At 36.9% G+C, this 26,778-nt stretch overlaps 1 protein-coding gene across 2 annotated transcripts in view; it reads right to left on the bottom strand.

Annotated features, from left to right (window-relative positions):
- Nucleotides 1-22,102: 22,102 nt before the first annotated feature.
- MTNR1A (melatonin receptor 1A) overlaps nucleotides 22,103-26,778 on the bottom strand; it is a 51,540-nt gene continuing 46,864 nt past the window's right edge. For both annotated transcript variants that reach the window (XM_061371401.1, XM_061371405.1), the window contains one exon: nucleotides 22,103-25,597. In XM_061371401.1, coding sequence (XP_061227385.1) covers nucleotides 24,729-25,463 — 735 coding nt within the window. In that variant the 5' untranslated portion in view covers nucleotides 25,464-25,597 and the 3' untranslated portion in view covers nucleotides 22,103-24,728. The remainder of the gene's footprint in view (nucleotides 25,598-26,778) is intronic.

The following is a 26,778-nucleotide window of genomic DNA, read 5'->3' as shown; positions in this document are numbered from 1 at the left end:
ATGAGAAGACAAAAACAATCTTCACAAGATGATAAATCCACTTGTATAATACCCAAGTTTTCTCCCAAAGAAATTACAGTGAAAATATGGAGTCGTTTTCTCCACCCCTGCACTGCCTCTGTAGTACCTGCATTTGGAGGTACTCCTTTGAACTGCCACAAAAGCCAAAAGGGAGCAGCAGCAAGACCTAACATTTCTTACAAAGACCCTCACTTTAGCTCTAGAGCCGTTTCAGCTCAGCAGTCAGGCATACCACAACCAGACTTTAAGTGAATTGTGAAAGGCATGTGGTGTGTTGGCTGAATGTCTGGTGCCCACCAAGCTGCTCTACCGCTTCCCCCCTCCCTCAACTGGACAGCTGAGGAGTCTTCTACATGACTTTTGTCTCTGTAATTCCAGGCATTACCACTTGGAGACCTAGCAAAGCTTTTGTAATTTTTTGAAAACTTAGAGACATTAACAGTGTTTCTTTCCCATAAAGACATGAAATATCTGACTGGTTTCAGAAACTTAATTTTATGAGCCTAACAAGTTTCATGCTTTCCAAGATTTCCAAGGAAATCTTCAGACTTCCTTTTCTGCTTTCTTCCTTCCCTTCTTTTTCTCCATTAAAAAAATAAAAGGGGGGGGGAGGGGGCAGAGAGAGATCAAAAGTGAGAAACAGTACTGCTATTTTAGGGGTTTAATATTTTTTATCTGTTTTGTAAGCTGTTTAAAGGGATAAAAACTGTCCGTTTCACTCCAGTCTCACAGTCTGAAAGATCTGACAAGATCAATCTAATTTCTAACCCTGACAGATAATAACACCCTTTCTTAAGTGCAAAAAAACCAAAAACAAACAAAACAAACAAAAAAAAAACAGTTCTCAGAACTTGGGGAAAGAATATATGTTCTAGGGAAAATAAATATCCACATGTTAGCATGGACAAACTGAAAACTGCCCTAGGATATTTTCATCCTATAAAAACATAATGAACGTGAAAGTGTCCAAGACACAAATTCATTATTACCTACCTAACAGTAACTAGTCCTAGTTCAGCAGATTGAGGGATCCACTGAAACAAGAGATATTATTTGTAGCCATACTATTTAAAACAGCCTTAAGGGAACTAATACCTACTACCAAAAAATAATCTACAGAAAAAGGTATGATATCTTGAGGTGAATGAATAATTCATGATGAGCAATTTAATTAGCTAACTTGATTGCTTATTTCTGCCTGAGATTTGTCCAGGAACAGATTGCCATTTTCACACGTTTGTTTCTTATTCAGAATAAGTTTTCTTAGTTAATCTTTGAGTTAGTAGATTTTTGTCAAAAATTCATCATAAATATCCACCATTTCTTCTTGATTCAAATTACCTTGGCTTAGTTTTTTGTGGAAAAAAAAAACCACTTGGTTTCCTTTTGGGGGAATCATTTCAGTATTTTGGGGTTTGTAACACTATGAATGTTAGTAAGGTTTATACTTTCCACCAGTCTTAACCATGTCTGTATTGGACATAGTTCTACAAATAATTCAGTAACTTTATGGAAATGGATGCCAAAATAACTAGGTATCAGGAATGAAAAATAAGCAAACTGTGTAAGAGAAATTTGATTTGATCACAATTACATCCCAGAAAAAAAAAATGATTTTGATCATTGCAGCTTACATTCTTTTAACATTGCTTCTTAACAATGGATATATAAAGAATTCAGAGGCAGCCCACACTGATAACTTGCATCCCTGTATGTCAGTCACATTCTCTGGGGACAGCTATAGAGGGGATGCAACAGGGAGGGAACGGTCTGGACTCGAAGCACAGAAGGTGACTCAACATGGCTAGCCCTACTCTCATCAGGCATACTGGCATAATCAAACAATCTGGCTGTGATTGTCTAATCGATTCCCAATCATACTGCCCTGTTTATGTATTAATGCCAGATGACAAGACTTCACAGGCAGATTAGAGACTAATCTCCTGTGAGCATATAGATGTAGATTTGTTCAATAGTCTCCAAGACCTGCTCAGTATATATATCAGTATTTTGTAACTAGTCACCCAGACTTTTTCTCTCTGCTAGAAAGTTAGACTCCATGCTAAGCTGGGATGTACCATTGTCACATGATGATCAAGAAAACAGAAGGAATATCAACTGTGTTGCAATACACATGAATGCAGCATACACTGGGTAATTCTGTCTGAGGTCCTGCAATTTACGGGTAAGTGATTTAATTAATTTCCCATGGATAGGAATTTAAGCAATGTTAGATCTATATAAATATAAAAATACGTATGGAGGATCAGAGATGTCCTGGAAAACAGGTTTAGCTCAATGAAAAGTCCTAGAAATCATGTAAGTATAAAGTAGGCCACTTGCATTTTTATCAGTAATCTTATGCTGAACTCACTAAATATTCTACTTTTGTATGTGAATTTGACATAGGATTACTTCGCTGTTTTTAAAAAGGGAAATACTTTTTCCTGAAATACAGTCCTGAAAGAATTGAAACAATTCCATGATGCAAATGAGTGAATGAATGTTTCTGTACTTATAGGTAAGTCATGACATTTTAAAGGTAGCCTGTCTCTTTCAGTTAGTCCTTCCCTTCCTTTTAACATTTTAATTGTTACTTACAGAGGTATTCAGTGTCCTGTCAGGTGTGAGAACAAGACATCTTGGTAGAGCATTATGCTCTTGGAAGCTGCAGGAACTGATTATGTCCTCCTATATCTAGAAAATCAATTTATACATCATGCATCACCAAACAAAAGCATGAGAGTAGATACATTTAACTAGCAGAAATAAAATTCACTCTTGAAATATAATTGATTTGAGATATTGTTTGTGTTAACTTTGTAACAACAATTACAGTATACTTTAAAATAAGAATATAAGTAATTTTCCAGTAGATTTAGATAAAATTTTTTTTTTTTTATTTTATTTTCATGAATAATCATGAAGGCAACAGTGTGATATTTTTACTCTGCTGTAATGGTTTCTTATGTAATAAATGTTGTGTATATTTAATCCCTGAATCATATTCAACACAAAAGTGACAGTAAAGTACCATTTATTTGTTTTGTAAAATAGTATTCTTTAAATTTCATGTGTCATAAATCATTAAGGATATTTATGTAATGCAGAAGTACTATATGTGACTAATTCTTCTCCAAAAATACATCAGTGTATTATTGAGTTACCTTGGATGTAGCGTCCAACTAGAAGACAAAATTCAGACTGAAGTTTCTGAAAATGACATCTGACCGATGGAATCTGACAAAGCCCTCCTTGTTTCAGCATCTAAGCTATAATGAGGGCTACATCAAATAATTCCTTGTACTGCAAGGTTCTGGCTGATCTCAGTGTGGACTCTGTCTGCCAGAGAACTCAATGTGATGGGGCGAAAAGAGAAATAACTGGTAAGACAAAGCTATACAATGACAGTGCTGAAATGACAATTCAAATTAAGACTGCTGCCAAAATACTCAGGAGGAGGATAATTTGTTAGAACTATTGTTGCCCTTTTAGCAAAAGCAGTCCAATCTTCATTTATAACCCAAAACAAAGGCACATCAGCATAGTATGCTGATTAGTAGTCACTTCCAAACCTCATGATATCCTGCATATTCTAGCTGGTGGTCTTTGAGCCAGCCTTGTCCTCTGGGCACCATTACCAGTCTATGGCCTGCTGTTATTAGGCAATGATTCCTTATCTTAGCCAGACTGTACAATAACCTGAAACAAAAATCTATCAGATCAGATAAAAAACACAGCTCAAAAATGGATGAAAACTATGTGAAATATGTCACACAAAGGCACCATCAATGCCAATTTACTCTGTGAGTTTTAAGAGGATTTAATGCTAAATCTGCTTAAATGAAATACTAACTTTTTTGCATATAGACAGAACTACAGGCATCCAGGGAAAGGAGACAAAAACCCTAACAGTGCTATTGTTGTCTTATAAGTAGCATGAGTTGGAGAAACTGTAAATGAATCTTTTTTAATATATATTATTTTAGGTCAAAGACCTGTGATCATAGCAAGGAAATAGTATGTTTCTCTTTAAAAGAGCTTTTATGTGGAGAAGTACAGGGTAATTTATATTAATTAAACTAAATCCTTGTTAGAAAAAGAAAAATATCATGAGAAATTCACTAGGTGACCTCTTATAGCACTGAAGGTGGTGAAGATAAATAAATGTTAATATTTCTACAGAGGTTAGACTATCATTCTAATTGCTTAATTTTTTGTTGCTATTTCCCTGCTGGATCCATTAAAGTGAGTATTGTGAAGAAAAAAATACCATCTTAATGATACCAGATGTTCTCTATGTATAATATTTCTTCTTAAGTTTTTGTGTTTAAGGTGTTTTTTTCAAAAGCTGAAGAAAATACTATTTCATTATTATTAAAGATTTAATGCTAAAAGTTCCAGATTTACTTGGCTTTTCTGGTTTTCTATGGAGATGTGTAATTTTCCTCTTTCTTTAAGTTCCTGGATGAACTGTATTTAGGAAGAGTCATTTAGTTGGAGGAATTGAATGTGAGGAATTAGTTTTACCTGTGTTCCCTGTCTGGTAATGCATCTGAACATTTTTAATTTTGAACTGTTCTTAATTACATTTTTTGTAATAGTTAGGCTGTGTGATTTTTTGCTATCAGTGGCAGCTTTGGGGACTACCTGCTTGCTAAAAAATTTAGCAGTGCTTCCTCATTTTAGGTATCATGATTCCAACACAACATCTTCTGTAAAGTTTCAGAACATTTTGTACTATCTATCTTTGATGCACAACTCATTAAAGTCACACAGACAGTGTACCTGGTAATTCTCCATCAGAAGCTGGATGCACACACTCTGTCTTACCATCAGTGGCCACAGAGCCAAAGTTTATAAAATGAGGGAATTATATCGAAAGCTTGCAGATAGTTAACCACAAAGATAAAATTTTGAACTGCCTGTGATGGATGAGAGTCTTAACTCAGACAATCTACCTGACATTTCATTGCTGGGTCGCATGGGAAATCTGTAAGATATGAATGACTACCCTGCGGGTCCTTTGATGTCTTCACAATGGCCAACGATATAACAAGTGTTAAATGTAAACTTAAACTTCTCTGAAAGTAGTAAAAGTTGCTTTTCCTTTTAAAAAATGTCATGATATATACCACTAATGTGCATGAGCTTTACACTGTGAAATACTTTTAACTAAATTACACTCAAGTACATAAACACATGTAAAATATTCCAGTTGTGGAATGCCTGCAAGCCCATATGCAGCATTCCAGTTCAGCCCCTATCTCAAAAATAGATAAGCTACTGTCCTGGGTTCAGAGGTAGCAGTCATTTTTTTCTCCTTCTTAGTAGCTGGTGCAGTGCTGGGTTTTTTGCTTTCGTCTGGGAACAGCGCTGATAACACCAATGTTTAGGCTGGCCAAGGACTTTGTGAGTCTCATGCTCTGCCAGGGAGGAGGGGAAGCTGGGAGGAAACAGAGACAGGACACCTGACCCAAATTAGCCAAAGAGGTATTCCACACCACAGCACGTCATGCCCAGGATGTAACTGGGAGTTACTCGGAAGGGCACTCACTGCTCGATCGGGCTCGTTTCAGTGGGTGGTATTGTATTCTCTTCCCTTGTTATTTCCTTTATCATTATTATTATTGGTGGTAGCAGCAGTGGTTTGTGTTATACCTTAGTTACTGGACTGTTCTTATCTCAGCCCGTGGGAGTTACATTCTTGTAACTTGTCATAACTTGTCAACAGAGCTTAAACCATGACAGCCAGTTTGAGGAAGACACTTTCATTCTGAATGCATTGATATAAATAAATAAAAATTCATGGTAAACTTTATACATCCTTGAAAACAGTCTTTAAAAGGAAAGGTATTAATTCAATAATGCAAATCTAGAAAATACGTTCTATGTAAAAGTATGCTAGGTATTTCAACAGATACCAGCAGGGAAATTCTGAACTCCAATCACCTTATACAATTATACTTCCTGGATTTATTTACTTATAGAGTAAATATATATGCCCATTTTCCCAAGTGATTTCTAAGTGTCAGCATTTGAAAGGAAGCTAATAGGGTGATACAAAGGGATATGCAGGCATGAGTATACATTTACCTTGCAAGATTTTACACTTGATGCTGCAAAGCCATAGCTTTGAGCAGGGGCACTGGAAACTAACAAATTTTAAATACAAACCAATAATAAACTACAGACTAAATATGGGTATACATATCTGCAATCTCACAAATGGAAGCTGATATGATTTAATGTCCACACTTCTGTGAAGAAAAGGAAAGCAATGGCACATCTGAATCAAATTGCAATATTGATTTTTCTGAACACAGCCACAGAACTATTTTCTTAGTATTATGTCAGCTAAAGATATGACATTTGCATCTAAAGTTAATAGTTGATGTTCTAGGTATAGAGCACATCTTACAGAACGTATGTGAGAAAAATACTGCATGACCTTCAGAATGTTAATGTGCATAAACTCAAACAGTTTCTCTGCTCACGAGTGTAAACTCAGACTGAGAAGGACAAAGTAAATGATCAGCCACAACTAAGACTGAGTGATAGCCCAGGCTTACACTTGGACTTTGGAAGATCTAATGCAAGTGAACCAGAGCTTGCCCAAATTAGGCAAGACGGCTCTGCGAACCAGACTTGTCAGCAGAGAGGTAGATGTAACTCAATCTAGGTCAGCATGTAGTGGCGGGGTTTTGTAAAATGGGACAACTGATAAGGCTGATGTCTCTGATGAAGGATTAATACCCCCATAGTGTCAGGTGACAAATTTTCAAGACTGGAAAGAAATATGGCTGTCTGCTGGCACAAACCTTGAACTAAGCAGACTTGGCCTGATGGTAGCTAAGGAGAATCAAATTTGGTGCTAGAAGCAGTCCAAAGAGAGTCCTGTCTGAGCGAACACTGTATTTAAAGACTACTGTGAAGTAGCTGAGCCAGCACAAACCATGCAGGCTGTCGCCCTTATTTTTTAAGCTGTGGTGATTTTTTTTTATGAGAACAATTATTTACCTCCCACTCCTCAATGAGGTCATAATCTTCTGAGGAACTACTAAGTAGATCATAAAATGAGGAGAAACCATTAATTCTTTGGATTTAGAGTTGAAATTCCTAAGGCCTTAGAGTTTCTGGCTGAGGATTAAACCACAAATATTTTAGTTTATTTAAAAGAAAAAAAGAAAAAAAAACCTGCTAGACATCATACTTTAATTGATTCTTGTTTTTGCTAATGACATCTAACAAAGAAAGGGTATAGATCATGGTTTGCTTGATTTCTTTTTACAGGAGATTGCCAACTCACTTCCCATGTTTATAGGAAATAGTTTCAATGGAGTAATTCTGCATAATCTGCTTCAGAAAACTACCAGTCCACCTATCTTAACTGAAACTGGCAGAAGTTTAGTTAGGTTTCAAGACCATTATCCTGGTATAACAGATTGATATTTTCAACTCAATTTTGCATATAGTTGTTAATTTATTTGAGTATAGAATCTTGCTGCATTTTTTGCACATTTTAATGTATTTTACGTTTTTATAAACCTAAAATATACTGTGTGTTTCAGAGAAAGAGACAGACAAAGAGAGAGAGAAAGACAGAGAACAGTTTTCATATACCTCCTCCAGCCTGACTAAGCAAAGCGTTATTGTGGAGAAAAAGAAAGTTCTGATTCTGGAGCCACATGTCCTAGTGGAAGGTATACCATAGCATGACTTTAAAGTGGTAGAGAGATGGTGCCTTCTCTCCATCATAATTTTTCTTATCTCCTAAGTGCCATGTTTGATAAGAGTCACGCTGGTACACGGACACAAGTGATCCTGGAGTCTAATCACTCTCTAGTTAGACTTTGAATTTCAGTGAAGATTTTTTTTAGGCACCACTGATACTCATCACAAACCACTCAGCAAAGAGCATTTCCTCAAAAAGCAAGTAACAAGGCTACCTCCAGGCCTACCTAAGAAGGCAAGAGTTAATTTTTTTCTCCCAGAAAATGTTGCTGTAGTAATCTAACTTGCAGAAACTGAACCTGAGCTGACTTTCTTGAGGTAAAATGCACAACCCACACAAACCGAGGTCGTCACTGGTTTTATAACGTTTGGGGAATCTCAGCCTGGTCATTTTGAGAACTAGACCAGTGGCCAAATGTCTTGGTTCTTATTGCAGGGCAGGTGTAAAGAAGGCTGGAATCTGAGGGTGATGAAGAGGAAAGGAGGACATCGTAAAAATGACCTTGTAGAGTCTGAGAGAGAAGATAGATTTGTGACATCTTTGAAGATGGGAAGATAGGAAAATAAAATCCTGCTTTGGGTTTTGCAAGGGAAAAGGATGATCATTTAACACTATGAAATCTGTATTTGGTTCCTGCTGTCTGATTTATAAAACATGTTTTCAGTGTGATTCTCCTCCTTGGGGTGAAGAAATCAAAGCCTTTTTCATAACTCTAGTACAGAAACAGAGTGTTTAAATAAGGCAGACTGCTGGAAGCTGTCCAAAGAGCCTGTGATAACTCTGCAACAAAGACATGACTGGCTCATGAAACACAATAAAGAGCAAGAGGAATCCTAGCATTCATGGAAGCAAATCATCTCTTTTCTATTAATTTGCTTTTCATTATCTTTCAGTATATTGACAGATAAACAACCTTTGCTGTACCTTTAAGTAAAAAACAACAAAAAACACCAGAAACCCCAAAAAACCTACTCTAAGTAGCTTCCTCTTTCTAAACTACGGCAGGCAGAAAACATCCTACTGAGTATTGATTTTATTGGATGGCAGGACGAAAACCTGCTTTCTGATGGAAGTAAGGAATGTGAGCTTGCAGTCACATGCAGGGGCCATTTGACAGAATGACGCAATGGATACGTCCTGTGGTTGCTATGGTGATGGCTCATCTGCTTATATTTTCAAGAAATAGGGCTTTTCATTATTTCCTCTAAGAAGAAAAACTGCTAACTCATATTAACAAAGTGATTTGTTTTTGCACTAAAGCACAGTTAATGCAAATACTATTGCTCAGTTTTAATTTGGGCATGAAATTAATATCCTAAAGCGAATAATACAAACAAATAACTTTTGTATCCTCTACCTAGCTACTCCAGTAGCATTTTTTATCACAGAAACTGTTTACCTCTTCTGTGAACCTCCAATATATCTGCAGTAAATTGAATTTCTGGAATAACTGACACAAGGTCCCAAAATACTGTGGTAACTTTAATGAATTTTATTTCAAAGTAGGATTTAATTTGTTTGGGGTGGTTTTTTGCCCAAGTCATCCAGATCTCAGAGCTGAACAGATTTTACCGGCACTTTCTATTAATAGTATTCTGAATACTTAAGTGAATTCTGTTCAGCTGTGGCCATATTCTATTTCTATTTCCATTTATTTTCTTCAAGTACCCTCTGACCAGCCTGTGTTAGTGGGAATGTTTACAAGAAGCTCACAGAAAAAATGCACAGCTGAAACTCCTGAATATAACGTTTGTTAAAGTACAAAGGGAATATTTTTTTCAGAATTGCCTGCATTTACAATCCAGGACCAGCAACAATAACATGTGACTAACCAGCTACTTTATAGCACTTGATATTTTAACTATTTGATTTGAGATGCAAGACTATGCTTCCTTTAAGCAGTTGAAAAATCAGTAGAAGAATGTTAAACAAAAAAGCAGAGGAAATAATGTTCTCTCTGCAAGTGTTCAAAAAAAACCACCAAAAAAACAACAAACCAGCAAAATTCTGTTAAGATCCTTTGCAGATACATCAGCCATGCCATAATTAAATGTAGCTGTTGCTTCGTTTTAGTACTGCTCATGCTGTTTCAGAAATCCAGATAAAATAAATATCAAGAACAACATGACATGGAAATTGTTACTGAAATTACAGACATATCTGCAAGTCATTGAAGCCATCCTCTCATTCAACTCATTCAAAATCAGAATGCATGACCATGTAATGATATCAAATGCTGTAAGGGACTCTATGTCCTCCAAAAAGTATTTTCATAGATTAGGATATCAGTAATTGCACTGACACTTATTTCCAGATGTCCCCTTGTTAAGTATGCCAGATAGGGAAAGTAAGAAATCTGAAAATATATTTTAGGTGGCCTGCAGCCCCAAATCTGGAGGTACCTATTGTAGCATAAGCTTGTTCGCTTTGAACCAATTGTGGTATTTGTTTTGAATTTTCTCCCAGCTATATTGCATTACATAGCATATTACAAACACAAATAGTTACAGTAGTGCACAACTGTACATTTTGAATAGAGATAGTCTTCCTGGATATAACAGGCATTACTTTTTTCAAAAATAAATGAGAATGCATGAATTCTCGCAAATGCCTGTAACCATGTACCTCCTAGTCACCATCTTAAATGCATCCTTATGTGATTTCCACAGATAGTCCATTTTATTACAATGATAGTACTGAGGTTGCAAAAAAACAATGTCAGCTTTATACAATAGTGTTGACACACACAATGAAGCAAGGATTCATCGACTAGGATTTGTGGGACCAACTAAGGATATTCTTTCAGAGCCATTCCCACTGCAGGGCACCTGTGTAAATTCTGTGACATAGTAGGCTCTCCTATGTGTTGGATAGTAGCTCAATCTCTCTTCCTAGTTTATAAGTTTATATATTTAAAATAAATAATCTGTTTATAAATTTGAGGGGGTTTTGTCAAAATTTTTTCACCTCTAATTTCTAAGTGTTGGTATGTGCCTAATAATACAAGTATGCTGATTACATTTGCAGAAATAATCCAGATTGACCTCAGGTGAACTAACTGCCTTCTTTATGTTTGAGCAACTATATCTCACTCTGCAGTTCCCACCGGCTCACCCATTTCCCCTCATTAATCTAACAGCTAAATTTAGGCAAACAAATGTAAAGACTTCGAGGTCGCCTGTCATCTAAATTGTCTTTGTCATGGATGCTGACGACTGGGCCAATATAGTTCTGTACCTGATGTTCAGCAACCTTTTACATGTCATCACTCTCTAGCTAAATTTCACTTAATAATCTTGAAGCAGGGCTTCTGGTCTGGCAGGGAAGCTCTCCTAACTGCACAAAATACCTACACCCTCACCTTGGTGCTGACATTTGCAGATGAACACTAGGGACATGAAGTCCATATGCAGTATTGCTTGCCAGTGCTGAGAGATCTGTGCCTGGTTCCTGCTGGTGACATTTCTGTTTCTAATCTAGCCTCAGCTTCTGCTTTAGCAGAGGTGATGTCGGTCACAGTTGGCTAGTCAGAGTGCCTCCATGCTACAGCAGGAGCAGGTGGTCTGCTTGGCCTGACATGTTTTGCCTGAAAGAGTGTGCTGGACTTTAATTGAAAACCGCCTTCCTATTTGTCTTCCCATAACAGACTGACCTTACCCACGTTTTTCTGATCCACATTCTTGTCAAGCACCCACATGTACACCAAAGCCCACAGGAAATGTCTATAAATAAGCCATTGCCTGGCCTGTGAATTGATCAAGCTGAAACCCACTTCTTCCTGGGCTGCACTGCTCACCTGCTGCTGCTCTTCAGAAAATGCTTGTGGATACACACCATACTTTGGCTTTTGGGTAGTACGCACCTATTCGAGCACTCTGCAAAACAGCCTTGGTCTTCATTTCTAATATCCTGATATTCATCTGCTTCATGCAAACAGCACCATGCAGGAATATTTTGCAGCCGACTTGGTCAAGGTAAAAGGCAAAGTCCTAGTGCAGAATCCCGGCATTGCTAGCTGAAGCCCAAGTGTTTGATTGGATAGGGCAACCAGGAAGCTGGAGAAGTGGTGAATTACCTATGCCCGGGCAAGGTTATGTGTTCTTGCTGGCATCCACCCCCTGCTTTCTGAGGGCCTGAAGCCTCTCACAATGCTCTTTTGGCTCAGGTTGTGGTAGGAGTTGGAGCCACATAGCTAGTTCATCAGTTGCTGTCTGGAAAACAGCCCCAGAGCCAGACACCCCACAGTGGTTCACAGAAGCTCTGACACAACCTTTAAAATCCTATACACACTTGTCAACTCCCATGCTCTGCAGCTGCAGCAGTATATGTACTTACTTTAGCAGAGTATATATATTGTGGTGCATGTAATTATCTTGTGTTTCACTGTGTGAAAGTGGTGGGAGAGCTTAGTTAGATAAAGGCCAAGAGTTTATCCTCTGCTGGGGTAGTGTCCTGGGTTCAGCAGTAGCAGTGATTTTTCTCCTTCTTGGTAGCTGGTGCAGTGCTGTGTTTTGACTTTCAGGCTGGGAACAGAGCTGAAAACAATGATGTTTTGGTTTGGCCAAAGACTTGGTGAGCCTCATGCTCTGCCAGGGAGGAGGGGAAGCCGGGAGGAAGCAGAGACAGGACACCTGACCCAAACTAACCAAAGAAGTATTCCATACCATAGCACGTCATGCCCTGGATGTAACGGAGAGTTACCTGGAAGGGCTAGGTGGACTGCAGGGTTGGAGGAGGTATCAGTCAGTGCTTGGTTGGGCTGGGGGGGCGAGTTAGCGGTCACCTGGTGATGAGGTCTTGTATTCTCTTCCCTTGTTATTTCCTTTATTGGTGGCAGCAGTAGTGATCTGTGTTATACCTTAGTTACTGGACTGTTCTTATCTCATCCCATGGGAATTGCATTCTTTCTGATTCTCCTCTCCATCCCTGCAGGAGTAGGGGGAGGGCAAGGAGGGGGGGGGGGGAGTGGGTGGACAAGCTGTCTGGCTGGGGTTAAACCACGACAGGTAGAAAGAGCAGTTATCATCTACACAGTGAGTTAATTTGGTCCATGGGTCTGATTCATCATTCTGCTACCTCAGTGTTGCTTTGATGTAAAAGCAGGGGATGGTTCAAAATACCAGAGCACTCCTTCCTACTGTGTTTTATTATGGTGCTTCCTGAAGTTCCTTCATGTGCTTCACCTTATGACTGAAAGTATAGCAATAAATAAGTTTCCATGAGATCCTATCAAAGTCTGGATTCCTTCAGACAGGCAAGCTTGCCAAACCTTACTATTGTGCATATCTCAGATCCTGAAGCAAATGTATGCAGCTACAGGCAGACTGAAAATGGCAGCATTTTCTGTGGCCTCCAAGAAAAGATCTTTAACAATTTAGATGGCTGGGATCTTTCCAGTACTCTTCTGAAATTTGATGGCTGGAATTAAAAACTAATATACAGTATAATTGCTAACCATTCGGTAAAAGTGCCTCTGGAAACAAAATAACTCATCTCTAGACTGAAATAGAGTTGCATTGTTACTTCTGAGTAGCGCTTTTCATTTCTATGGTACATATACATTTGTAGGAAAAGAAAACTGAACTATTTAAACTGTTAGAAGAATTGCATCCTTTATTAGATAAATCTTAAGAAAAAAAAAGTCATTCATCTGTTCTTTATTCAAGTTTAGATAGTTTTCTTACACACTCGAACCCATAAAATTTTTAACCTTGTATTTTGAATTGAACAGGTACTTTGTCACGAAGTTTCTTACTGTAACTTAAATAATTTAAATGACAGTATATCTATTGTTGCATTAAAAATATAACTAAATCCCAATCCAAACTACATATACATTTAATTGTCTGCTGCATTCTAGTCAGTATGTCATACTGTAATGGAAATATGTGTTACGAGTTTTATAATTGCCTTCTGGCCAAAGAAAAGGAAATTTAAAAAAATTCTCTTAAATTAAAATAGGCAATAGAAAACAAATTAAATTATAATTTCATTTAATTTAAATCTCAAATATAAATTTACAAAAATTTTCTCAGCTCCAGGAAGTCAAATTTCTCTCACGGAGATGTCCCCATTCTTTTCTATACTAGGAATATTCAACTCATGCAGGCTCTATAAATTCCAGAATGCTTTAAAAAATTCATGTGCTTTCATGTAACCACAGTGGTGTTTCACTAAGTTAAATGTCTGTATTAACACTACTCAAATATAAACATGTGACAAACCTATGCCTCAGTTTTCACATGAATTGGCTTAGAATCCTGCATATGCTTGACGTTTCCCAAGAATTTAGAAAGAAAAAATCATAAATCATTCTATGACCTATTACAGTGTGATAGGATGAAAGACTGTTAATGTGTAAGCAAAAACCAAGATTGCAACAATAGCAATACTAGGTAAATAATGGGGTTTAGATTTTCATTAGTTTCTTAAAGTTTTGAGTTGAAGATGGATATCTTATATGTTAACATCTTGTGGAGAGTTACAGTTAAACATATTTTTAGATTGATGTTTCAGTAACAAAGTTTAGGCAAAGGATGTGCAAGCACCTTGGTTTAAGTAAAGTACTCTGGGGAATGCAAAAAGAAAAAAAAAACAAAAGAATAAGGGCTCTTTAGTTTTACACCAGTAGGTCTAAGAACTGCTTCCAGTTGTTGGGTTAGTTTAGAAGAGTTTAAACTTCCAAATAAGCAGATTAATTATTCCACTCCTGTATCTTGGATGTCTCCAGTGTTGATTAAGTTAATTTACAGTGCAAAGATCTTACTGAGCTCAACGTTTATCCTGTGAGTAGGTACGCATTTGCCAGGTGAAGGAATGACTGGACATGAGTCATCTAAGAATTTCATTTGCAGTTCCATACTGGAGAGGCTACAGTTACGGACTACATGCCAGAACAATTTACCTAGCATGTGGCTAACTCCCTTGTTATTTCTGGAAAGACCCTCCACAAGAACTTGGAGGCTTCTCATCTATAATATGCACAGGATTAATTATCCATGGGAATTTGAATGGATAAAATTAGTAGTTAGTGCTTCTCATAAACAAAAACAGGACTAGAGAACTTACCTGAGAGTTTGCTTAGTGCAAGAAAAAAATCATACTGGCTTTATGAATGCAGGTAGTTGCATTTAGTTCTCAAGAATCAACAAAAAATTGTATGTGTTAGGCATGTCAGACTGCCCTGATAGTAGAATTAAGTTTTGTCAAAAATAGACTAAAATTATAATTTTTATTTGAGAAGGCATGATGAGTTTGGTTTTGTGTTATTTTGTTTTGAGTTCTTGATTCACTTCTAATGAGCTCCTACATTTTTAAAGCCCTGTTTCTTTTGTATGGGTATGAAAATGTGCAGTGTTTAGGATTGCAAAGTTTAGCCAATAACTCTTATGCATATTTGAAATTACTGTTTATTATTGGGTTGTTTTGGATTTAATTTTCAAAGCAATAATTTGAAAACATCTAAATCACAAAAAATTTTAACAATGATTCCTAATCCTGGAACTGTTATGTGAGGAGGGTTCTGATAAAATTTGTCAGAAGTTGTATGTGGTTGTAAAATCCTGAATGATCTTATTAATCCAAATCCACAAGATTCTCTTATTATACTGGCACATATGTCTTCTCTACTGGTTGCTACTATGGGCTATCCCCATGTGGAATCCTCATGGTGCCCTCATGCTTCCACAGTCAGACTTTTGGATCTGCTTTTGCAGTCCGCACGCTGGAGGGAAGGGATGTCATTGAGAAGGACCTAGACAAGCTCGAGAGGTGAGCCAGCACAAACCTCATGAGGTTCAGCAAGGTCAAGTGCAAGGTCCTGCACCTGGGTCACAGGAATCCAAGCACAAATACAGGCTGGAGGGAGAATGGATTTGGAGAAGGACTTGGGGGCTTTGGTTGATGAGAAGCTCAACATGAGTCAGTAGTGTGAGCTCACAGACCAGAAATCAATCATATCCTGGGCTGCATCAAAAGAAGTATGGCCAGCAGGTTGAGGGAGATGATTCTATGATTATTCTCTTCTACTCCACTCTTGTGAGATTTCACCCTGTAGTACTGTGTTCAGCTCTGGGCCCCCCAGTAGAAGATGGGTGTGGGTCTGCTGGAGTGAGTACAGAGGGGGGCCACAAGATGATCAGGGTGCTGGAGCACTTCTCCTGTGAAGATAGGCTGAAAGAGCTAGGCTTGCTCAACCTGGGGAAAAGAAAGCTCCAGGGAGACCTTAGAGCAGCCTACAAGAAATCTACAGAGGGACTTTTTACAAGGGTGTTTAGTGACAGGACAAGGGGGGATGGCTTTAAGCTGACAGAGGGCAGATTTAGATTAGACATTAGGAAGTAATTTTTTATTATGAGGGTGGTTAAGCACTGGAACAGGGTACCCAGAGAAGCTGTGGCTACCCTATTCCTAGCAGTGTACAAGGCCAGGTTGGATGGGGCTTTGAGCAACATGATCTAATGGAAGGTGTCCCTGCCTATGGCAGCGAGGTTGGGACAAAGTGATCTTTAAAGTCGCTTCTAACCCAAACCATTCTGTGATTCTATCATTTGCAATAAGTACTTCCTGAAAGGAAATTTTGCCAGCTATCACTAATTGCTCCTCTTGATTTTTACGAATGGTTGTACAGACCTGTTTTGAGGCAAGTACATCAGTATTTTGAAGATCAAAATGTGCACATGTGCTGAATGTGATGTATGAGCTAGCTGAACCTAAACCTTTCCTCTGGGTCTTCCAATCGGCATGCACTCATGATGCCCTGCAAGCCTTATAAGATCTATAGGATCCATCACCAAAAAAAGTTAATTTTCTCGTACAATTTTCTCTATCAATTTTAATACTACAACTGTTCAGGGTGGAGAAAAAAAAATAAAAAATGAAAAGGGATTAGACATTACGTAAGGGTAAAAAAGGCCCCAAATAGTTGCAAGAATAACATCAGTATTTATTTTTAAAATATATAAAATATACCCAACACGAAGTGGAACTATTTCATTAATAGTGTTAATAGTATTTTACTAATTTTTGTTGTATTTTAATATAGAAATTTTCCTTAGTACTATATAGTAATACAGTTCTCAGTGAAGACCATACACATGCAATTCGTTTGTGACAGTTTCCTCACAACTGATCCTACCTAGGATCATTTGCAAATAAAATGAAAAGAATGACAGAGTAGAGGTATTAAAAGATAACTGAGTGATTTATCTACCCAACTGTCCACAAGCTACTTTGCATTCAAATGATAAATGAACACTGAAGTTTACTGAAGCTTCTTATGCTGTTGTGCAAGGGAGATGTACATGGAGAGTGCTTTTCCTGATTTTTATATACGTGTCTTAGAATAGGTCTTCTGATTTCAGCATGATTATAATATTTGGTGGTTTTCATCTACAGTTACAGGACAATATCGCTCTTCAGTGGAAAAGAAAAATTGTCTAGTCCTCCAGGTTTTAAGGAAAGATTGAAAGTAAGAATAGGATCACATCTTAAAGACCTGAAAATGGAAGACAAACTGAAGTATTCTATTTTTATTATTATTTGAAATCACTTCTTTTTTAAAATGCCATTCTCAGATTTTTGTGTGTTTGATTCATGTCCTTTTTAAAGAATTAGGGCTGGCAATCCCAATTTTCAAAGGGATCCACAGGACCCATTGCAGTCTATTCCTTTTAATTCTGATTAAGTCTAACACTTTTCCCCAAAAAGAAATCAAATTAATGGTGTGTATTTGAGTAGGGAGAATTTATCTTACACTATTTTCAAGTAAAAGCATATATGTATTTGATGGCTGGTTAAAGGAACAGTTTGGGCTGCCTCTGACTTGTGCTGCTTAACTGAAATATAACCATCCCAAGAGTGTAATTCCTGTTGCAGTGGAGTAGCAATGCATATCAATGTTGAACAAATTTTTAGTGCATGAAAGGAAAATATACTGGGTTAGCTCTAAAACACAGGAGGGACCTTGAAGCAGGGAGAATATAACAACTCAGGCTTGAATTTAAACACAACTTACCCATTCTTTCATTGCATGTCCATTTAAAAAAAAGACAAACAGCGATGCCCTGATGATATATTTCATCTGAATGAGACCACAGTGTCCTCCAGCCTTCCATTACAAAAATGACTGTCATGACTGGGTAAAATTCACTGGTAACACTTCAAAAGTTTACATTCAGATGTCCTGTTCAAATACCAACCAATTCAAACTTTATCTGTCAGATGTGCTGACATAGAAGTGAAATAGGAAATTTCAACAGAAGGAATGGTGTTAGATTAGTATAAATTTCTTATGTACTACTTCAGTTCATTACCAGAGCTAAAATGCTCACTTTCTAGGAGCAGCAAAGTCAGAAAATTCCAAGTTTTCATGCCTGAAAACTAAAGAAATTCTGCCAGTTAGATTCACTTTCTGTTGCTGCAAGCCCTGAAAATAAAAATTCACAGGGTCTACTCTTGCAACTGCATTAATACCTTGATTCCCGGTGTTAGCAATTGTGCTTTCGGTTGCCTAATAAAGAACTGGGGTTTGTAGGCAATAAAATGAGACAGGAGTGGCTTTTACTAGGAGGTTAGTGAGGTGCATGTTAACCACAACTTCATAAACACCAGCAAAACCTTTCAGAGTTGTTTTGCTTTTGCGCTAAGTGTTCAAGGAGTTTCTGCTAGCACCAAGCCCAACAATGTAGCACATTGGATCAGGAGGTATAGCCTGGAGTGAGAAGCTGGTTGTGCCTGCAGAGTAGCCAGTGATGGTCACTTTGCTTCTCCTCAAGCTGGCAGAAACAAGTTCGTAGAAAATCAGGCTGAGAGAGAAGGCACATGCACAACAGGGTACAGCCATTCTTTTCTGGTTTTCTACATACAGCAGTTAACAGTTCTTTTCTTACTGGTAACAATGAGCAGCCCTACTAGTTTAGTTTATAAGATATTGTTCTATCCCACCTTCATGGAGCATACATGTACACACACACACACACACACACACACACACACACACACACACATACACGCACATTTCAAGTCCACTCCCAATTTCATGTTGATATCTCCACCAGCTAGAAAGCATCAAGGTTGAATGAAATGAAGAGTAGAATAACAGGTGAAATGCTAGTCCAATAGTTCAGTATAGCTTGATTTATTAATTGGTATTGATAAAACAAACATAATACATATGATTTTCATATGTTTTAGTCATTCTCTATGGCTGTTACTTATTCTTTACTGAATGCAAACTTACTTTTCATAGCTGCCTACAATTATGTATACCCAGCTGTATTCAAACATACTTGGAATGCATTATTAGCGTTCTCCTTAAACTTTTTCTTCTTCCAAAATAGAAGGAAGAACAGAAACCACAAATGTTGCAGACAGATGCTAAATGACTGTTTTCAGTATCATGGAACACTGACCAGTTGTGATTCTGAAGAAAAAAAAAAACCAAACAAAAAAAAAAATAATGTAACTGATGAGGCTGAAACTGAACTCCTCTTCAAGAATGATTTCATGTGGCTACAGACACTGCTCTGAGTTTCCTTATTTCTACATTTCTACTATAAATGGAACTTTTTCATTCCATCTGCCCACACTATTGTCATTCTGCCCTTAAGTATGATTAGATGATTAGTTTGTGATCTCTAGTATTTGGCTCAAACATAACCCAATGACACTCTGCAGAGTTATTTAGGAGAATGCTCGACAGTCTCTTGACCTGCCTTCCTCAACATCTCATCTGTGAAAAACAGTGACAGTTGTTTTTCTGATCAGTGTATTACTGTTTATATGCAAGCAATGTCCTAAATAAGAAGAGTATGAAAAATTATTCTAATTATTTGAAAATAATTTTGGAGATTTGTTCATACTGTATTTCAAGTTTCAATACAAGTGTTTTTCAGCTGCTTCTTTGACAACAAATCAGATTATTTTACTTTGAATTCTGCTGCTGAGAAATAATTCATTAGGTAATATTATCTGTATTATGGAAACACTTAGACATTAAGGAAATATTCTGAGAAGATCTGTTGCTTTTCTGTATTAATAAACTTACTGATTAGCTAATTCTTTCAGGATACTGTCCTAATTGTTCTGAAATCAGTTTCTGACAGGAGTGAATTAATTGTGTAAGATAGATTTTGTCTTTTGATTACTGTTTTTCCAGACAACAGTTTTCTAGCAACATGTGAATCAAAAGCAAGATCTGTCTTGACGGAGTAAATCAGAAACAACAGAAGAGATGGGAAGAGTCCTATTCAGGACCAGACTGACTTACTCACTGGCCCTTAGATTCGTAATTAATTGAAGACATATGTGTAAAAGACCTTTAAGACTATTTGGGGTAACAAAATGGCTACCATGTGCCTTCATGTTCCCTGGACATCCATGACAAAAAGTACCCAGTAAACATAGAACTTTTCACCATGGTCTGTCATTGATGAGCTTCAAATTCTGCCCCCTGTAGGATGAGGGAGTGACTATTCTATTACTCCTATCGGACATGCTGTTAAGAATAAAAACAAGAGTACTATAAACAAATATACACACAGAAAAACTGCACCCATGCTGGTCCTTTCCTTCAGGCTTGGAGATTTCACTGTTTTTTTGGGTTGCAGAAAACTTTATAGCCTTTTCTTCATCTCAACAGATGTAAGCACAAAGATGACCCAGAGGTACCGTGGAAGTGTGAGTGAAAAAACAGGAAAAAGGAGTACATGCTATGATGTTTTGTTTATAAAACTATACTCAATGTGTATTCATACATGTCTTGAATCATTGCATTAGTAACAATTTTCTGTAATTGGATAGTCTGGATTTGAAGTGATATTTTAATTGTAACTGGACTAAGAATAACTTGCATTTTTTTTTTATTAGACCATTAAAGCATTTAGTCTAGCAATAAAATCTTGGTTTCATATATAAAATGGGCTCCCTTTTTCCATACCAGGCGCTTGATAGTAACATCCAGAATGATCCCTTAGTATTTGTAATTGCTGACCTTTTCCTGAAACAAGGTCTAATTTCTTTCTATAAAATCTTAGGTAGCAGACATTTTTGGCAAATGATTCAATACTTAGTGATACCTACTCTGAATCTGATTTCCCTTCCTGGCATTCACAGCTCATAGGAGATTTCAAGTGCAAGTCTTCCTCTAGTGACTAACTCCTCCCTTAGTACAGAACCTGGGTTCTTGACATGTGGATAAAAGGATGGGGACATTAATGAGTTTCATGAGCATTTAAAAGAAATTAAATTATTTTTAAGATTATATAGAAATATTATACTTAAAGAATGGAGTCCCATGGGGTTTTATTCATGTTATAAATTGTTATGCTTGTATTAAATCTTAGATTCTTGAGGATGAGTAGTACTGAAATTTGTACTTAATTTGTCTGTAAGACAGACTTTAACTGGTATCAAACTATTAAAAACACAAGTGGCCATAACAGATCACAGCAGAACGGGGACATTTCAAAGTCAAGTACATCAGAGCATGTGTTGACTGGTTTGGACAGGTGGAATAGGGACAGCCAAGCTGATAGCATGGTCACAACTGGGAACAAAAGCACATTATCTGGGGTTGGAAAGCAGAAAAAAGAAAATTGAGAAGGAGATTTACTTCTAGAAGTTGTCATGGAAAATTGCAGACCAGAAATGGATAGGAAGTAGGAAAGGGATGGGTTCCTGCAGGTATGGTAGACTGCTAAGACTCATGTTTTAGAATTAAATCCATCCAGGACTGATGACTGCTATAGTACAAGTGCACTGTTTAAAACTTCCAGACAGAACTCTAAAGAAAGCATTTGTGCCATGGTAGTCTTTCATACAAGGGAAAATTTAATGTCATGTCATGGCTCATCCACTTGCAAAGAAACAACTAATCTGGGGTAAGTTTCTAACTTTGTCTCCTTAGAGCGGTTGGAAATCACAATCATTTTCATCAGACATTTCTATGCTGACCATGAAGAGTCTGATCTTGTAAGGTGTTTACTTACACTGTCATGCTTATTGTCAATGAGCAGCTGACAAGCCTGCTGATTGTCCTACATGAATCATTTTGACCCTTTTCAAGCAAGAGAATCTGATTAAAAGAAATCATTACTGCAGGGTTAAAGATCATTATTCTTATGCAATGAGTCATTTTGCAAACCTTACCTAAATATACTTCAGAATGGCAGTAAATGCAAAATTAATTTGAAGAGGGCAGCAGGTACTACCCACATTTTTCACCATATTCATTTAAACTAAATTCTAAAGACTAAAAATCTTCCCTCCCCACAGAAAAAAAAAAAAAACACAAGACAATAATTTCTTAAAATTATTGCTTTATTTAGCAGCCCATAACATCACCAACATGCACATTTCTGTGATTAGGTTCAATACAAATATTTCAAAATATCAGCTCTGAAAAATGCTCTCCATTTCTATTACAGGCCTATGCAATAAAATATATACCTTTGGTGTAGTATGTTTTATTGTATATAGCAAACCATTTTTACCATCATCAAAAATATATTTTAGCACTTGTGAATTACAGGGGACTTTGATTCCTCAGATAACCAATAGTATTGGATACAGTATCTTGAACCGGCTCATATATATTTAGACATGTCAAATGTACACTTTCTGTTGGAAATGGCAAGTGAAAGATCTTCAGGAATTCTAAATTCTAAATTTACTAATAATTAAGCTACTTAAGCTATCTTTATGCTACTTTGTTAGATGCATCATAAGACATTATTTTCATTGAAAATATGCTTTAAATAAGGCAAGTTTTGTAAGAATTTAAACAGTGTTTTTTTGTTACATGGAAACTTTTCTTACAAAGGTGGTCAGAACTCCCTTGCTACTATGCAATCACTACGCACAAAGCAATAAAATTACAGAGCTAAGTATCCTTCAAGGATGAAATCACAGTGAAGAAAGCTGTGATATACTTTATGCTGTTAGTCATGTTGTATCATATCGCATCATATGATGATACTACAACAGAAGAGAGCTGGTTATTTACACAGTGGTTCTGTGGTAAATGTAAACAGAGATGAGTCAAGCACCTCAGCAATACATTGACTTTCTAGTTCTTTTGCAGGGTTTTACAATGTTGCTCGTTAGTTCCATTCCCAACTTGGCATGAGGCACCTGTTTTTAAGGTAAGAAACTGCTCAATTGACAAAGTGTCAATGGGGTTTTCAAGTAAATATGAATTTGTTCCCTTTTAGTTCATTATTAAGTCAAGGTATGATCCAAGAATGATGAAATGCTGATCGATTTGTGTGCAGTTTAAGGAATGAAATGACATAGAGTGACTGTTGATTTCTAAGATATATAGGCTCAGAAACATCTCTGGTAAATCAAGTAATAATTTAAACAAACGGTTTAGGTAAGGACCACATTTTAATATAGAATAACAGAAGTTCTGATGACTATTCAGAAAATCTTAGTCCAGTTGAAATGTTTGAAATTGGCTTGGAAAGCTCAAGTGTACTTGATCAGTGAAAGTATGAACACTTGAGTATTAAAAGGTACGACAGTTGGAGCATCTTTACAGAACAAATTAAGGTCAATTTGAAGGTGGATTCTGTTGTGAATCACTTTTCTCCACCAGAGCACTTCATTATAAACAGGGATATATTGTTGCAGCAGACAGCTTGTCTGGCTATTCTTCCTTACGTCACAGTATACGCTTCCCCTCAATGAAGAGGCGCCTGCTATCTGTGGAAAGTCCACTTAGCAAATCCTGTTCTAAAAGCCATGTGTTCCTCCTTGTACCAGGGTCATAAGTAGCATCTTCTCTTTTCTGCTCTTTAGAAGTGTCTAATTGTTCTAGGTTATCACACTCTGTTCATCATTGCGATAAACCCCTGATTATTATTTTGAAAAGCTTATCTGTGGCAGATTACAAAATAACCCATAGTCTCAGGCTATTCTCAGGTGTCAAAGATGTTAAATTCTCATTCTGTAAAGATTTTTCATTTCCCAAGTTTTCAAGAGGTTAAGATTCTACCAGCCAGACAAAACTATCATCCTCATGCACCATTTGTCTTAAATGCATCATTATTCTTCTTACAGAGGTTTAGAACTTCTGTACCGTACACAGGTGAGAAATAACAGTTTTTCCTTGCTTATGTTTCTAAGAGGTGTTTCCCCAGAAACTCCTCAGGGGCGCTTCCTGATTTTATGACTTACTGTCTCTCCAGAAAGAATGGTGGTTTGAATTTCTCTTCCCAACCCTCCTACACATTTTTTCATGCCCAAACAGCTTGAGCTGATGAATCATGGCTCTTTTCTTTCCTTGCTGTTTGTCCTCCTGCCCTTGTAACTTCGAAGATAATCAGTCAGGTATAATTCTCCTCCCAAAAGCTATTTTAAAACTGAAAAGTCAATTAAGAATACCATTTCTAGGAGGGATGGTAGGGTTTAATTTTCAAAAAAATTAATAATCATGTCCATGTTAGGAACAAAGCAATATAGATAGAGGTGCTTGTCAAAAATCCTAATGAATTTTCAATTACCTTGATTTCTCACTTCACATTTCCTAATCTATTTCTGATTTCATCTTTTAAAAGAAGTTCTCAGAGGTTTTAGAATCAGAACCACAACCTGGCCAGAAAGCAGCTGAAAGTGGTAGGAATAGTTTTGTGATTTCTTTTATTGAGCCAGGTGATGTGGACACTTCTGTTTCAATCTATTTCTAGCTGTTTATCTCCATTTAAGGGGGAGGAGATGGAGAAGGAAGTATCCATGCATAACTTTGTAATTCCCTCAAGGATATCATTGTGTTATTATACAAGAGATGTTCCATTGTATAACAGGATCTGCATGTCAAGTCCCTGTAACTTGAGTTTCAAAATACCATGCAAGAAATTGGATCAAAGTGCTTTCAGTGTAGGAGATATTTCACTATAATATTTAACAGTACGTCTAATAAAACAGTTCTTTATTTGAATGCTGTTGAGTGACAATAATAAGATTCCCCTTTTTACACAGAGTCCACCTTCACTTGATTGTTGTTCGTAATTAATGGAGAAGGTTTACTTTTCATCCTGTCTCCCACATCATTAGAACTATCCTGGAAAAAATTTTTTGCTGTACAAAAACTGACAATAATTCTCTTGTATTCTCTTCTGAAGTTCTGGTTCAGGAGTCCATATATTATAGCATTAAGGCAGCTGTTGAAATATGCCATGTAATAACTAGTTACAAACAACCACTCTGGAATCCTAGGGATTACAGTGGCTGGGTTGATAGCCACAGCAAGGCCTATAAAGTTCAAAGGAGCCCAGCAGACTGCAAACAGTACAAATACCACAAACATGGTTACAAAGTTTCTAAAGTCATGTGGTCTCAGCCTGGGGTTGTTATCTGGTTTAACCCTTCGCCTTACCTGAATAACAAGGATCCATATTCTCAAGTAACAGAAAGTAACAATGGCTATGGGGAGCAGGAAATGGAAAAACACAACTGCTATTGTATATGCTGAGCTCACTGATTGTGCAAATGTACATGAGTAAATCCTGGGGTCATACTGCAGTGATCCCACAAAAAGGTTGGGCACGATAGCAACAAATGTTAGGACCCAGATAAGAACAACGTAGCACAATGAATTCTTGTTGCTGTACAGCTTGTCATATTTGAGACTGTGGCAGATATAGCAGTACCGATTGATAGCGATGCCTGCAATATTGAAGATTGATCCAATGACACTTAGGCCCATCAAGAAGCCACTAATCTGGCACTGAAGGTATCCCAGATTCCATCCATTGTGAAATACAGATGTGAGCACCAGTGGATATGGGTAGATTGCTACAACCAAGTCTGCAACTGCCAGGCTTACAACAAACACATTTCCTGTAAAATAAGAGGCAAAAATTAGTTTTTCTTCTGCTCTTTTCTGTCACTTCTGCTCTCAATATGATAATGAGCAGCCTTAGTGGAACTCTTTAAATGCAATTATTGTCTATTTTCTAGATTAAAATTCATTGTCATATATCAGAAATAAGACACTCATTATTAATCTAAAGAGGAAGTAGCTTAACTTAAAGATGCATCTTTTAAAAGAAACTGTCTTTAATTACCGTGACCTAATATTTTTATAGTCTCATTTGGATTCTTCCAGTCACACAGACTCAGTATTCATATAAAATAAAAATATTCATAACTTTAAATCTTGCTTTGCTTTAAATGGTCTCTTTTGAAAAATCAGCAGAAATAATATTACTACTAATAAATTGCAACTCACATTTACCTTTAATATTTACTTTCCTTACAGTATCCCTTAACTTTTTCAGTCCTGAAATTAAAATTATTACTTTTTCCCATTTGTATTTCAAGTTTCCATTACTTTAATATGACTTTTAAAGTGACTGGTTTTGAATCTTATGGCTAGCGCTCAACTAAACTTAACTTCTAGGAGTCTAGCTGAACACAAACTAAGCTCTTTTTCCTAAATTAAGAGACACACTCTTCAGTAAAAGAAGTGATGCTGGGCAGTGACCTTAACAGTTCCCAGACAATACTGATGCCATGCTCTTCTCTGCCTCCAAACTGGAAAATTAAGCAATGACCCATTATCTTGGTTCACTTTTTAATTAAAACAAAGAAGACCATTTTAGACTGTGTTAGTTCTTGATAGAAGCCCTCTGTGCTCTTCAAAGACAGTGGAATCCATCATAACTACGTTTTGAATTTATTTTTGAGCATAGATTATATGTTCTTTTTTTTTAGTTGCTTAAATGGTAATTCATCTGAATGCCTCCCAGCCATTCTAGTTTCTAAGGCCACAGTGTACATTGATATAGCTTTTGTTCATTTCTTAAAAATAACTACTACATGTATTGGTCTAGTTATTCATGTCCATATCTACAGAAAGCTATAAATGTATATATATACATGCATGCATGTAGGGAGATAAATGTGTGCATATACATAGGTATGTGTGACTGAGATTATATTTTGGAAATCTGACATTATTCACTGAAGATGAAATACAAGCTACGATTGTCACCTGTAAGAAAATACATTGCGAGTTT

The sequence above is a fragment of the Neopsephotus bourkii genome, unplaced genomic scaffold (genome assembly GCF_033783945.1).
Source record: "Neopsephotus bourkii isolate Nb327-2 ecotype Australia unplaced genomic scaffold, CSIRO-AGI_Nbou_v1 NB_168, whole genome shotgun sequence".
Lineage (NCBI taxonomy): Eukaryota > Metazoa > Chordata > Aves > Psittaciformes > Psittacidae > Neopsephotus > Neopsephotus bourkii.
The sequence above is the reverse complement of the archived record's forward strand: the minus strand, read 5'-3'. Positions and strand labels throughout refer to the sequence as shown.